The 16,750-nt window shown below is 36.5% G+C and overlaps 1 protein-coding gene across 2 annotated transcripts in view; it reads left to right on the top strand.

The window, feature by feature from the left end:
- LOC138707856 (ubiquitin carboxyl-terminal hydrolase 15-like) overlaps positions 1 to 16,750 on the top strand; it is a 136,535-nt gene that overhangs the window by 73,736 nt on the left and 46,049 nt on the right. For both annotated transcript variants that reach the window (XM_069837842.1, XM_069837841.1), the window contains exons 8-10: positions 1,075 to 1,248; positions 3,738 to 3,896; positions 12,810 to 12,992. In XM_069837842.1, the coding sequence (XP_069693943.1) occupies positions 1,075 to 1,248; positions 3,738 to 3,896; positions 12,810 to 12,992 (516 nt within the window). The remainder of the gene's footprint in view (positions 1 to 1,074; positions 1,249 to 3,737; positions 3,897 to 12,809; positions 12,993 to 16,750) is intronic.

Here is a 16,750-nt window from a genome sequence, read left to right as displayed (position 1 = left end):
GTAACAAATACCAATGACACTCAGGAGGAAATTAAACACAAAATAAATATGGGAAATTCCTGTTATTATTTGGTTGAGAAATGTTTGTCATCTAGTCTGCTGTCAAAAAAATCTGAAAGTTGGAATTTATAAAACAGTTATATTACTGGTTGTTCTGTATGACTGTGAAACTTGGACTCCCACTTTGAGAGAGGAACAGAGGTTAAGGGTGTTTGAGAATAAGGTTCTTAGGAAAATATTTGGGGCTAAGAGGGATGAAGTTACAGGTGAATGGAGAAGGTTACAGAATGCAGAATTGCACATACTGTATTTTTCACCTGACATAATTAGGAACATTAAATCCAGATGTTTGAGATGGGCTGGGCATGTAGCCCAACATGTTATGTAGCCTATGTGATGAAATTCTTATTTTATGTTGGTAGAGGAGCAAGTAAAACCTCATATATGAATATTAAGTACCGTATATATTTTTGTTATTCTGACAGACTGACTTGATAAGTGTAGATTATTATTATTATTATTATTATTATTATTATTATTATTATTATTATATAATCTGAGCGCACATAGATGTTATTTAAATCTGTAGAATAAATAAATGAGCAAAATTCCATTAATAAATGTTTTTTCTTCCTACTGAAAAATTTGATATTTTGTACATAGGAGTTACTGCAGGAACGATGACGGTATGTATGTATGTATGTATGTATGTATGTATGTATGTATGTATGTATGTATGTATGTATATGTATGTATGTATGTATGTAGTCCACACCTGTGAAGTAATGGTTAGCGCATCTAGCCGCAAAACCAAGTGGCTTGGGTTCGATTCCCGGTCGGGGCAACTTACCTGGTTGAGGTTTTTTCCAGGGTTTTCCCTCAACCCAATATGAGCAAATGCTGGGTAACTTTCACTGCTGGACCCCTGACTCATTTCACCTGCATTATCACCTTCATTTCATAAAATAACCTGAGATGTTGAAAAAGCATTGTAAAATAACCTAATAAAAAACAATGTATGTACAGTGTGTACATGTGTATAATTTACATATTTTTTTTATTCCTTCTTTTCAGTGCATGAGCAACTGCCCACCCATTACAAAGTATTTTCTAAATGAAGAACACTTAAATGAATTGAATGCAGATAACCCCTTAGGAATGAGCGGCGAAATTGCTAAAGCATTTGGCGAACTGATACAGACGATGTGGTCTGGTCGACATTCTTATACAATGCCTCACAACTTCAAGGTATGTACAATTTTTAATTATTTCCTCATTAGTTTTGTGAAGTAGAAAATAATGTTCAGAGATACGTTATACAGCAGTCCATAAATATCGGAAAGGTTATATGTAAGAAATAATGTTGATGAATTTGTGTAGATCAAATGGAAATAAATGCAATATTGTTAAACTTACACTTATCAAGTCATACAAATTTAATTTTGAGGGATGCAATTTTTTCGATCCAGTCAAACCTTGATTATTAATTTCAGATATAAAATCACTGAGTAGTAATTCTATATAAATTCATTCACACTAAATTCTAGAATACGTGTGAGCAAACCGTTCCAGCATTAGTGACTGTGTTATGTTGAGCCTCGAACCAAAAGAGAGGAGAAACAAGTGAAGATTAATAATGTTGGCTATGCATTATATTTCGAATAATTACCCTGGACGAAACAATTTAGCTAGCTTAGTACATGCAGTTGCAAAATATCTAGTTAAGTTAGCAATTTATGTATCAACAAATAAAGATGATTGTTTTCCCAGGACCAAAAAGTTGTACTTTCTCTTACTGTCCAACAAAGTGGTTATGTCGCATTTCGATCCCCCCCCCCCCCTCACCACCTGTTTCCACTGGCCTCTCCATAAAGGCTGTGGCTCTTTCCTGAAAATATTTGCTGTTCGGAATTGGAAGTCTATGTAATATTATACAACTGTTTAAAATAATTAAAAAAAGAAGCCTTGTAAAGTATGTAACTGTCACGTGACTTCCCTCATTTCGCCGAACCTGCGACATAACCACTCGATCAGACAGGACACCCAAGCTGCATCTGTGGCTCAAGTGCTAACATGCTGGTCTTCCATCCAAGCAGCCCGGGTTCAATTCCTGGCAGGTCGTGATGGAATTCATGGTGGACAAAGACATTAGAGGGGGGTTTTTCTTGGGGTACGCCATTTCCCTCTATCATTCCAACAACACTCTCCACCTCCCTCTTATTTCATTTATCATCCACATTAGTAAAAATAGTCTGGGGTGAAGTCTTGGGGATGGTACAGGTTTCTGATGCTGATATAGGAAGGGCTCTGGGCCCCTGGGACTTTTCAGGCTACTCGCTCATGAAGTGGGACCTGGCTCTATCAGGGGCTGAGGCAGGATGGCCCGCCTGTCAGCATCGTATTGACGAATGCTACCCTGGTCACCTGTCAGACTTCGATAATCATCACATACAGGGTGTCCCATTTATCTTGTGCACCTATTATAACTTTTTTGTTTGGATAGGTATTGGAATTTTTGTTTTTGGGCATTATGTTAGAACGAGGGGCTAACGCGAGTATGGAGATTTGGTGCATGTAACTACATTATGGTACAAGATACACGTGACGTCATCAATTTTTCAAATAGCACCACATAGTTTAATCATGTTACATTGATTACACACATTAAGACGAGTTCAAAAATGTATCACAATGTCACCTTCCTAATCAATAACAACAAAACGAAACAAAAACGTACTCCAATGTGATAATGTTATGCTTTGAGAGTCACAGAAGATGTTCCAAATGGTGACCATTCACATTAAAGCACATTCGAAGGCGTTCCCCAAAAGACCATATGACTGTCTGGAATGTTGCTGGCTGAATGGACACACAAGCCTATCGAATGCATTGCTGCATGTTGTCTGGTGTTGTCAGAATGTTCTGGTACACACTGTCCTTTACAGTTCCCCTCAGGAAGAAGTCGAGTGGCGACAGGTCCGGAGAACGTGCAGATCACTGTGGATTGTGGCGTGGACAGTTGTTGTGGTTTGTTTACATGTTAAGACAGCAAGCACACAACAACGATGCATACGGATGTCAGCCGTCTTTCGTTTTGTGTAAGTTAATGCACAAGATGAATGGAGCACTATAAAAAACAGCACATTCTGATGACATTCATTTTGCATTTTGTTGTTATTGATTGGGAAGGTGACATTGTGATACATTTTTGAACTCGACTTAATGTGTGTAATCAATGTAACATGATTAAAGTATGTAGTGCTATTTGAAAAATTTATGACGTCACGTGTCTCTTGTACCATAATGTAGTTACATGCACTAAATCTCTACACTCATGTTAGCCCCTCGTTCTAACAAAACAAGAATTCCAATACCTATTCAAACAAAAAAGTTATAATAGGTGCCCAAGATAAATGACACACTGTATAAGGGCGCATAAAAGGCCAAACCATGCCTGAATGTACGGACCCATCCCAAGTCCAGCCCCCATAAAGCCAAGCCAAGTGAAGCCAAATCTTACCACCCAAAAAAGCCGTTAAATGAAAGGTAAGTAATTTCCCTGGAATGATTACTTCACAAACCTTTTTGTACAGTTGGCCTTGATTTCTCGCATCCTTATGGCATGGTTTTTAGCTACTTGTATTCTAGCATTGTTCCATTGATTTATTTACAGAATATCTGTTGCCCAACAAAGTAAAGTTATCTTTTAATTTGATAAGTGTTTTTTCTCCTCTTAGCTGCAGGTTGGAAGATATGCTCCACAGTTTTCTGGCTATCAGCAGCATGACTCACAAGAACTGCTCACTTTTCTATTAGACGGTCTTCATGAAGACCTAAACCGAATAAAGAAGAAGCCATACATTGAACTGCAGGACTCTTCTGGTCGTCCTGACAAGGTATGGGAAAATATTAAATTTACATGAATTTCCAGCAAAGTGGTAGGGGAAACTCGGCTAATTCCGCAGTACGTGTAATTCCGCAGTAGTGCATATATGATTTTACTGCAGCTTTACAATAGCGTCAACGTAAGTTTTGAGAGGCTGTCAACAGGAGGCATGACCTCTGCAGTGCTATAGAAAAAAATCAAGGATATTGGTCGACACCTCTGTCGACAATATAGTGAAACATCGAAAGTTGGCTGTTTTTCGTGTTTTGCTACACAGCTCTGAAGAAAGTGAGCATTGTTACATATAAATTGTTCCCTTTATGTTACTTTCATAATGTATTTCATAATTTGAATAATTTCAAGGGAAAAATTGTTCCGGGGCCGGGTATCGATCCCGGGACCTCTGGTTGAACGTACCAGCGCTCTGCCAACTGAGCTACCCAGGAACTCCGCCCAACACCGTCTCAACTTTTCCCTTTATATCCACACAACTCACGTGGGCTGAAGAAATGCCAGAGACCCATATTGAGTGCACACAATCTCTGTGTGACTTGGAATTGTGGTTTTCTGTTAATGTACACAGTGACGTATATATTATGCAAATCTCGTCTTTCAGGTGAAGCTCCCTGTAAAGCAGATTTGAATAATTTCAAATTGAAATTATTCAAACAATTTCAAATTTCAAATTGAAATTATTGAAATCTGCTTTACAGGGAGCTTCACCTGAAAGACGAGATTTGCATAATATATACGTCACTGTGTACATTAACAGAAAACCACAATTCCAAGTCACACAGAGATTGTGTGCACTCATGTGGGTCTCTGGCATTTCATCAGCCCACGCGAGTTGTGTGGATATAAAGGGAAAAGTTGAGACGGTTTCGGGTGGAGTTCCCGGGTAGCTCAGTTGGCAGAGTGCTGGTACGTTCAACCAGAGGTCCCGGGATCGATACCTGGCCCCGGAACAATTTTTTCCCTTGAAATTATTCAAATCTGCTTTACAGGGAGCTTCACCTGAAAGACGAGATTTGCATATTTCATAATTATTTACTACTGCGGAATTAACCAAGTCCTATTGCGGAATTACGCGAGTTCTTTTTCAACTGTAATGTATGTACAGCTAAATATATTTGCATTTTAATAGGTCTATATCTCATTTGGTAATGAAAGGTTTCATACATGTGTACATACCTTGATAATAGTTTTCAATGAACATTTTGATAAAAATTATGATAGATTTACTTCTCAATATTGTGGAATTAGCCGAGTCTCCCCTACAGTTTTCATGAATTTACTATTTAATTACCAAAATTGGTTTTTAAAAAAATGTTGGTAAATGAATTTAAACTTTTTTTATATATCAGGTATTATGCATGAGAGATCTTATAGAAAGCAGTAATCTGTAAAGTACACATATAAATTATATAGCAAGCCTGTATTTACATACATATTCAAATATAAACTTAAACAATATATATTTTTTCGGAATATAATATATGCTTTCACGTGATGACTAGTTTCAGCCTGTGGGCTATCCTCAGAATTGGATGGTCTTCGCGCCTTCTGATTGCATTTTCTATGGGGTGTGTTTGTGTAGTGTAATGTGGAGTCAAAAAGTGTGTGAATAATTTCAAGGGAAAAATTGTTCCGGGGCCGGGTATCGATCCCGGGACCTCTGGTTGAACGTACCAGCGCTCTACCACTGAGCTACCAGGGAACTCCACCTGACACTGTCTCAACTTTTTCCTTTATATCCACACAACTCGCGTGGGCTGACGAAATGCCAGAGACCCACAACGAGTGCACACAATCTTTATGTGACTTGGAATTGTGGTTTTCTGTTAACGTACACAGTAACGTATATATTATGCAAATCTACTCTTCCAGGTGAAGCTCCCTGTAAAGCAGATTTGAATAATTTCAAGGGAAAAATTGTTCCGGGGCCGGGTATCGATCCCGGGACCTCTGGTTGAACGTACCAGCACTCTACCACTGAGCTACCCGGGAACTCCACCCGACACCGTCTCAACTTTTCCCTTTACATCCACACAACTCGCGTGGGCTGACGAAACGCCAGAGACCCACAACGAGTGCACACAATCTCTGTGTGACTTGGAATTGTAGTTTTCTGTTAACGTACACAGTAACGTATATATTATGCAAATCTAGTCTTTCAGGTGAAGCTCCCTGTAAAGCAGATTTGAATAATTTCAAGGGAAAAATTCTTCTGGGGCCGGGTATCGATCCCGGGACCTCTGGTTGAACGTACCAGAGCTCTACCACTGAGCTACCCAGGAACTCCACCCGACACCGTCTCAACTTTTCCCTTTATATCCACACAACTCGCGTGGGCTGACAAAAGACTAGATTTGCATAATATATACGTTATTGTGTACGTTAACAGAAAACCACAATTCCAAGTCACACAGAGATTGTGTGCACTCGTGGGTCTCTGGCATTTCGTCAGCCCACGCGAGTTGTGTGGATATAAAGGGAAAAATTGAGATGGTGTCGGGTGGAGTTCCCGGGTAGCTCAGTGGTAGAGCGCTGGTACGTTCAACCAGAGGTCCCGGGATCGATACCCGGCCCCGGAACAATTTTTCCCTTGAAATTATTCAAATCTGCTTTACAGGGAGCTTCACCTGAAAGACTAGATTTGCATAATATATACGTTACTGTGTACATTAACAGAAAACCACAATTCCAAGTCACACAGAGATTGTGTGCACTCGTTGTGGGTCTCTGGCGTTTTGTCAGCCCACGCGAGTTGTGTGGATATAAAGGGAAAAGTTGAGACGGTGTCGGGTGGAGTTCCCGGGTAGCTCAGTGGTAGAGCACTGGTACGTTCAACCAGAGGTCCTGGGATCGATACCCGGCCCTGGAACAATTTTTCCCTTGAAATTATTCAAATCTGCTTTACAGGGAGCTTCACCTGAAAGACTAGATTTGCAAAAAGTTTGTGTTCTGAAATTGAGTTGTGTGTTGTGGATTTGATGCGGGTGTTTTTTTTTTTTTGTACCTGTATATTTCGTATTGTTCTAGGTATTTAGTTTCTGGTTTTTCGGTTGGAGATGTGTAAGTTCCATGTCTGTGTTTATGTTGCTGTAGGTGTGGTTGGTGCTTGTGCCTGTCTGTCCTATATAGAAGTTGTTGCAGGTATTGCATATCATTTCAAACATGTTACAAAGAATACATCACAGCCATAACCAAATCACAAAACACTTCCACATATGCAGAACACATCACAAACACCAACCACACCTACAGCAACATAAACACAGACATGGAAATTCTATATCTCCAATCGAAAAACCAGAAACTAAACACACTAGAAGAATACGAAATATACAGGCACACAAAAAAACATCAGCATCAAATCCTCAACACACAACTCAATTTCAGAACACACACACTTTGTGACTCCACATTACACTACACAAACACACTCCACAGGAAACGCAATTAGAAGGCATGAAGATCACTCAGTTCTGAGGATAGCCCACAGGCTGAAACAGTCAATAAGGTAACCTATTTAATTAACACATTAAAGTTTATATATATATATATATATATATATATATATATATATATATATATATATATATATATTCCGAAGTGATAGAGTCTTAAAAGTTGTGTAATCAAGATGTACACATTTTTTGTTCGTTACTTTGTAATAATGATAAAAATGTTGGTACTTGCGAAAGCTAAATGTGCACATAATTGTCCTTGAATATAACAGGCACATTGCAGGACGGACTTTGGCTTATGGTCTCAGCAGTGTCTGCATGGAAGAGGGTTAAGATATATCATGTGTCTTAACAGAAAAATCACCTGCTTGCTACATTGTACTGCCCATGCAAGAAACACACAGATACACGTGATATAATTTACTGATTGAATTGTGTCCTTATCTTTCTTCACAGACTATTTTGTTATTAATTACCATGCACAGTAATCTTAGACTTCAGAAAAATATTGCATATCTAAGAACGAATGTACACTCTTAGACAAAAAAAAAAAAATGACCAGGCTCCAGATTCTATGTCCGATTCAGAAGACTTCGGGTGCATTCGTCAGAGCATGATACACACGCGGATGAATTTCTTCTGTCGTAAATGTTTCCAACATGCCACTGCCACCACTATATGATGATTGTATAACATGCTTCTTAAAGAGAAGAGTCATCGTCTCTCTCGCATAGCGTAGTCGGTAGCATTGTGGTCTTGTATTCGAAAGGTTTCGAGTTCGAATCTCAGTCTATACTTTGTTTTTTTTTTTTTTTTTCATTCTCATTTTTTCTTCTTGTATACTGATAATAACCAGTATTGTGAAATATTTAACAGAAAGTTAAATATTTACAAAGGGCAAGTTAGATACGTAATAGCAATCCTTTCCCTTGTATCTTGTATTTAAAGAGACTAACCGAAACCTTCTCGGATAGAAATAAACAAAAATAAACCTTAAGTAAAAGAAATCCTTCTCGGTTTGGAATAAACAAACATAATCCTTTTCTTTTTATAAATAAAATAAAGAAATACATCTCGGAGACCAATAAACAAAAATCAAAATAGACAAAAAAATTCAATACCGGGTATGTAATCCCTCCGCATCTATAATCACCTGCATCCTATGGGGTATGGATGCGATCAGGCATCTCAGGTACTGTCGATGTGAAGATACACGATCCCAAGCGTCCTCGATAATTTTCCAGAGTGCATCTTTTGTGGTCGGTCGACGTGGCATTGTATTTATGATCGCGTTCACAGTTTTCTTCACCTCCGACCACACATTTTCTAGGACATTTAGATCTGGTGAACAGGTAGGCCATTCTATCAGTCTGATATAATGGGCTCTCTGGAAACCATCTCATGACCTCGGCACATGTGTGAACACGATGATTATCCTGTTGGAATATGATATCATCATCAGGATATATCATCCATACAGAGGGAAGCATAATATTTTCCAATACGATCTTGTATTGTTGGGCATTAAGATTTCCGTCGAGCTGCCATAGAACACCCAGGCCATCATTGGACATCCAGCCCCAACATGGAACAGATACATGGCCACTGCGAAAGAGAGTTGCCACATGCGTAGGATCGTATTGGGATCCCCATGAATGGTAGACTATTTGCTGCCCATTATTGTCAGAGGAAAAAGCAACTTTGTCTGAAAATATTACCTTATTCCAATCGAAATTAACATTTTTCTCTGCAAATGCAAGGCAGAATAATCTGTGGTCATCAGTAATGCACCCTTTCGTTGCTGCCACTCTTGGATAATGTCCTATGTCCTGTAGATGCCTTATGACAGTGTGAGAAGATCCAGGGAAATGGGCATTTACTTTAATTGAAGAAGCAGATTGATGCGGGTTCGCTTCTATTTCTGCAACTAAAGCAGCGTCCTGTGCAGGAGTTGAAATACGTATTCTACCAGAACCTGCTTGACGATGTTCAATTCCTTCTCTGGATAATCTCACCCATCTTCTAGCTGTGGAATCGTGCACTCCTAGTCGCCTACCTGATTCAGTAGCAGAAAATCTGGCCTCCCTCACAAGAGAAAGAAGAGCTTGCCTACACGTATCTGGCCTATGTCTTCTGTCAGCCATGTTACTCCTGATAATGCCAAGCAGTGTTGCCAACTCCATTCTTAAAAACTCGCTATGAGACCGTGCAGAAACGCTAAATTGCTATATTATCAATGTAAAATTAGTTTATTTTGCCGCTGTGAGTGCTAAAAATGCCCGCTAAGTCCCTATATCAGCAATATAAATTTCATAATTTTACCTGTTAAACTAACACTGAAAAACGCTAGATCTAGCGGAAAAACCGCTGAATTGGCAACACTGATGACAAGAGAGAATGGTTGTTTCATATTTAATATGCGCAGTTACATGTGCGCAGAATTATGTTTTCAGAAGTTCCAGATGTCTCAGAATAAATTACACATCAATATAGAAATAAACATCTGATGTCCTTACGGGGTACACGACCTTGAATCGCCTATACAAGAAGCAAGGCTGTTACCACGGAGCTATTACAAAGCAGATATGTAATGGCACTATTTACGAGTGTAGCCTATATCTGGAACGCATTGGTCTTGTCTTTAACATTATTCATCTCTTTTTTGCAACACTATTAACATTATTATTATTATTATTATTATTATTATTATTATTATTATTATTGTGTTTGTAATACTATGAATATTATTATTGTTATTATTCTGGTTGTTGCAATATTATTATTAGACTATTATTATTATTATTATTATTATTATTATTATTATTATTATTATTATTACTGCTACTACTACTACTACTACTACTACTACTACTACTACTACTACTACTACTACTACTACTACTACTACTACCACTACTACTACTACTACTACTAAAACTAATTTTAGTAACTGAACAATACTCCTTATGGAGAAGGGAAAAGATCCAAGTACTGAGCATCTATTTTAATTCAAGGGTAATTAGGAAGAAGTCTCTGACATTACTGAATGTTTTTGTTTAACTTTTAAACTAATCCAAACTCCTGTGCACGTTAATAAATGTATCATTTGTTTCTAACTAGAGAAAAAATAAAACGAAACAAATATATATATATATATATATATATATATATATATATATATATATATATATATATATATACTTATACGAAGGCGGATACGAACCCGAGTTTTCTGCGTACGAAGTCAGAGTTTTACCACGGAGCTATGACACACACACAGTTCAAACCGTCGTTTGCCAATATAAGAGTATGTTCTTGGATCTCGCTGGTTTCGTCCTTACTACTCTGATTTTAGTCTTGTGTATCAGGCGCTCAGCCGAACGGAACTTAGACACATTTACGCTTCAAGAGTCCAGTCATTTTTTTGTCTAAGAGTGTACATGCTGTATACAATTTTAATTATATTTACGCAGAGCTTAAGAGAAAGAGTAGTTTAAACTGTATTTGGGTAAACAGTTAAGTATGTAACCGCATAAACTCTTATTATTCAAAATAGTTTGAAATGTTACATAATATAAAAGTTGCATAGGTGCTGTATGAAAGACACATACTGCATTTTATTCATTAACAAATAAAACTATTTTATCTGAAGTTCTGTTGAATGGATTGTCCAAGACAGCATTTTATTCATAAATGGACAGGTGTTTCGTTATTAGACCTGGAACAAACCAAACCAGATAGAAAGAAGAGTGGATGTTGTGCAAAATACTATTATAGTAATGCCGAAACATGTTTCCACAAGCTCACAATTAATTTATGCAGTATTACAATACCTTTTCTATTTCATGTGCAGTAAGAAAACTAAGGACAATTACATTTTAATATTTTTATGCATGTCTATTAACAGGCGAAACTGTCACACAATGTTCGTGGTAAAACATTAAGATGTCCAAAATGATTCACTTCCACTCTACACAGTGATTCACTTTTACCGTAAGGAGATTTGGAAAACATAAACATTCCTATCCTCACAATATGAAACACAATTGCTGTTTAATTTTCTCCCTGTTGTTGGTAAAGTTATGTTAACCTTTGACTCTGTGAGTCAAGTTTGCCCGTAGTAGACCTACCAAATTGTTTTATTTCAATTTTTGTTTCTAAACTTCTAAAGCTAAAAAACTTTAATGAAGAACACAGGTAAATGTTAATGAAATACTTAAATAGTTGAACTTACATTGTGCTAATATTTCAATGACATAGTGATAATTAGCAATGAAAATCACGCATGCACACAATACAAATTTTGTGGTAATTTAAATGGTGCTAGCTCATTCTAGCACATCAATAATTTCTTAGTCTATGACTCATCATAAAAATAATTATTCTCACGTTTTGGTAGAATGAATAAAGTAATTGTACATGTTGGACCAAAAAAATGAATGTTCGTTGTTTTATTGAAAATAACACCGTACAACAGTGAAATTTACACCTGTCACAAAATACATTATTCCAAAGTACCCTTATGTTCGTAATTTCGAAAGTGAAATCCGTTTTGAGCTTTCACATAAAGTTTGAGAAAATCGATAACAAGCAGTATGATTTTGACACAGCAGACCATGTGTATTGCATATGTTACAAATAGCTGTTCCAACCAATATATATTTTGGAGCAAATTGCAAAAGGTCGAAGCATTTTAGGATGGATCTTCAAGTAAAATACCCTTAATTTTTGACAAAATTTAATCAAATATGGAACCGAATGTGTTGATAAATTTTCTTCAAACTCTTGTATGCTAAATATTAGCTCTTGATGTATAACAGTTCCTGAGTTGTAACATGCATATCCATGGATGGATAGACAGACTGCCCGAATACAATAGTCACTTTCTCGCAACTTTGAATTGCATGAACAAGCGCATAAAAACTAATGGATATGAAACAGTATATCTCATAAAAATAAAACAAAAAAACCAAATGCACTATATGACCCAGCATTTCCATATGGCAACACCCTGAAAAAGCAGTGGAAAATGTTTAAAAACAGCACTTTTCTAAACTAATGTTAAAATATCGCTGCGTCTGCCTAATTACAATATTCATGATCATAGAGAGTTTGTCAGAAAATATAAAAGAATTATATTTCTGTAGTCACGTTTTGACATTACTATCTTCTTGTCTGAGTTCACAATGCTGCTGTGTCCAAAGCATTCAAGTAACTAAATCGAGTAACAAGAGTAAACAAAACATAGCCTAATAGTCTAGAAACCGTTACTCATTTCAACAATCACCGCATATTTGAATAAATACTTACAAAACAGACACTTGTCTAGTGTTGCCATATCGGGTTTGGAAAAATTTGTTCACTATCCTTTCGCTTTAGAAATGTATTACGGTTACACTACAATCACCATTTATTTATATATTCATTAGGTTGTTTTACTTGGTTTGTTTCAGGAGGTGGCCAGAGAAGCATGGGACAACTACAGGAAGAGAAATGACTCCATTATTGTGGACTTTTTTCATGGGTTGTTGAAGTCAACAGTGGTTTGCCCAGACTGTAGCAAAGTTTCAATTACTTTTGATCCATTTTGCTACCTGTCACTCCCTTTGCCAACGAAAAAGGAACGTACTTTGGAAGTAAGTTCAACTTAACTAAATATGAAATTGTTCAGCTTACGCAGTATGCTAATGAATGTGGTTCACTGTAGGAAAATGACAAATCGATAATTAATGTCAAACGACTCATTCTCTGAGTTACAGAAAACTGAAAAATACAAGCATTTCTAGTGTCTCTCTTGTAACAGCAAGTGACTCATCGTTTCTGTCAGTCCTTCAATATGTAATGCCATTATTGTCAAAATTCTACTAATAATAATTTTTGCCCCATTATGTATTGATACTTTTCTCTTGGATGACTAAATTCGCACAATCTCCAGCATCCAGTTATGCGCCTGATGCTGGTTGCATGAAAACAGACCTATAAATAATGTATTCCCCCATTAGTTAGTGGACCTTTAATGTTAGTGGATTGTCAAGTTGCAGAAGAGGAATTTAATGGGACACTAGTTATTGGATCGTTAACCAAGCATCTTTGGATTTCACAAGTGATGCAATACTGCGTGTTCAGTTCAAAGTGTGTCATGGCTCGCTGTATGATGTCATGTGTCATATGGATAGCCGATGAGCCTAGACAATTCAATCTTCCTACACTTCCGCAGAGGCGTATTACCTATGCGCCAGAGAAGTTGCCTAGCAAGTACGGTGTTCATTCTGAAGAGTACTTACTGATACGTACGGTAACTCCAGTAGTGGAAGGAATGTGAACTGTTTGGAAACACGTACTGGGGTGAGTTTTTTTTCTTACTGTCGGGATATGGGGAGAGGGTTAAGACGATTACTTACGTACAATATTTGTTGACATTAACTTCGACTGTCAACATGGACACGGAGCATTTGATTTATATTGTGGAATGTTACCGTATGCAACCGATGATAACAAATACCCTGGGTACGACTTGCCCAAGCAAAACACAGTTCGAAAGAGGTTATGTTAGCACACAGACTGCCATCTGTTGCTACGACATTCAAGTCATACCGTACATGTTCTCAAGTTCAGATTGAACGCCTTGATTAATAGGCAACTTCTCTGACATAAAAGCTGAAACTTGCTTCAAATCGCTGACTCACAACAGTGATGTCATGACACACTTTGAAATGAACACCCAGTAGTACGTGAATGAATATAAAGTGAACATCAGCTGCTTGACTGTTGTGAGAAATTACTTTTATTTTGTCAAAATTTGCAATAAATTTAGACTAATATGAACCAGAAAGAAATCAGGAACAGAAGCTTCAGTGAGAAAGATAAATATGCCTATTTGTGCATTAATTTTATAGGAAATAAAAAGACTAACTATGGAGAACATAACCTTGTCGTCAGACGAACTTGAGTCTGTAATAAAGAAATAAATAATAACTTCGCTATTCAGAGAATTAATGAATGAATAAATAAATAATCAAATGACCGTATATCGATGGCTAAGAAGAGATAGCTCATATCTATAAAATTGGTAATTTAGTTTCACTACATTATTACTATTTAGATTAACTACATTATTATTATTATTATTATTATTATTATTATTATTGTCATTATTAGTTTTATTATTATCATTATCATCATTATTATTATTATTATTATTATTATTATTATTATTATTATTATTATTATTATTATTATTATAAAAAAAATCGACTCTTGCATTTATTAACAATTTATGGACTTTAATTCACTGTAGAAAATACACATTTCTATTACTAATATTAAAGTAAATAACTCTACTCATACTTTCAATGTGATATTTGGGCCTGCTTAGCTGCACATAAGTAGCTGATCCGAAATAGAATCGTTGACAGTGCAAGCCTAATTTCTTCAATGGATTTGAATCTCTCTCTCTTTAATGTTTTAATTTCAGTTAACGTCGAGGAGCCCAGTTCACACACATATATTATGTAGTTGAAAATGGCAATAACATATTAACTGTCATGTCAGAGATAGCTGGGTATTCACTCCTTATTGACAACCACAATGTTTCCAAAGGCACTTTGAGAAGTTCTAATTTCAATGTCCTTATGTAGGAGAAGTGTAGCGTGCTCTGATTCCATTTCCTGACACAAAACAGAAAAAAGCAGCATATTTAGGGACAGCGATTTGAAGTTCACGACTTTTACAATTTTCAGAGGAGATGGCAAGAGAATGGCTTTGCGGTGAATGATACAATGGTCACCCGTATGTTAGGCTATAGGCCTATTTCACGTACTTTAGCCATGAATTCTTTCACTCGGCCTGCCATAGAAGTGGCTCCATCTCTAAAACACTAATACAATCCTCCGATGTTCATTCATTATGGATCACATATTCATTAGTTGTACGAAACATTTCTTCACCGGTTGCTCGCTCAGGCAGTTTGCACAAAAATTATTGCAATTACATCCCCATCAATTTAGCGAATGTAGGAAAGAAGTTGTGCATGGCCGCTATTATCGGTGGACTTGTCGATCTGAAGTGAGAACTTCTGATTGCTCTTTATTTTATCCTTCATAATGTCTTGGATGTCATTGGCCATGTCACTAACTGGGTGGCTAATTGTGTCAGCAGAGAGAGGAATTTAATTTTAATTAATTTCTTAGAACAATAAATTAAAGTTTCACCTTGTGGAGGCACACCGGTTGCGGAACGCTGATGTACACTACTGAATAGGCAGTGTTTAGGAAGTAGGCTACTTTACTCTCTCAATAAGTAAATTATCTTCAGATAAAATTTAACATAAAATATCTAAAGCAATATTACTTAATAATTATATAATTTCATAATTATTTGCAACAGTGATCCTCAATATTCCGAAATATCCACATTTAAATGTGGCATACTCTTGTACGATAATTAAGTGATTATGGTTGTGAAATTGGGCCACTAATCTAAATAATTATTACCTACTGTTTAGAATGAAATATTAACACAATATTGCATACATTTGTGTCATAACTAGGGACCGGATATTTAGGTTTTTAAAAAGACCATTTTAGGTTTTTGGAATAGGTGAAATAGGTTTTTTTAGGTTTTATGCCCAATCTGTGAAAGGGATCGCAAAAACTGCCAGATCGTTAAAAATGTATCCTCATACTTAGTCTTAAAAATAAATATATATTTATTAAGGCAACATGGACCACAAACCTGACCTTTTCAAGAACCAAACTGTTTATTAAAATTTATAAGATTCCCCTTTAACATTATTTGTAGTTTGAATAAATTATTGTAACAGTTAATATTTTATTTAATATAGACTAATTTTCCTTGATATAACTACATAAATTTCAATTTTTAATGAACGAAAGGTACAGTAAATATACACACACACACCACACACACACACACACACACACACACACACACGCACGCACGCACACACACACACACACACACACACACTTTTTTAATTAAATTTGTTCAAACTTGATCAAGAAATTTTTTAAAAAGTAAACAAACAAACAAACAAACAAACCAACATTATTTACTGGTACTATTCCTGGTTGCAATATATAACCAATTAAACTTTTCAAGATTCTCGACTGAGAAGTTTTTTTCTATTGTCTCTCAAAATAAGTTACATTTGAAGGACGAAAAGGTTCTTTTGACAGCACATGACATCATAGGTGCAAATTTCATTGCTGCCACTGCAGCAGCTACCCACGATAACTGTCAATTGAAGCTTTCACCTGGAGAATGGAGCACACATTTTTCATTTTTTCAAACCTTGGATTCCTCTCCAATACTTTCTTTGGTTTTAATGTGACGGCTTCACCCACGGATCCTGGTACTTGTTTCTATAGAAGTG

This window comes from Periplaneta americana, chromosome 10 (assembly GCF_040183065.1).
Source record: "Periplaneta americana isolate PAMFEO1 chromosome 10, P.americana_PAMFEO1_priV1, whole genome shotgun sequence".
NCBI classification, from domain to species: Eukaryota; Metazoa; Arthropoda; class Insecta; order Blattodea; family Blattidae; genus Periplaneta; species Periplaneta americana.
Note: the sequence above shows the minus strand (reverse complement) of the source record. Positions and strands in the feature narration are given on the sequence as shown.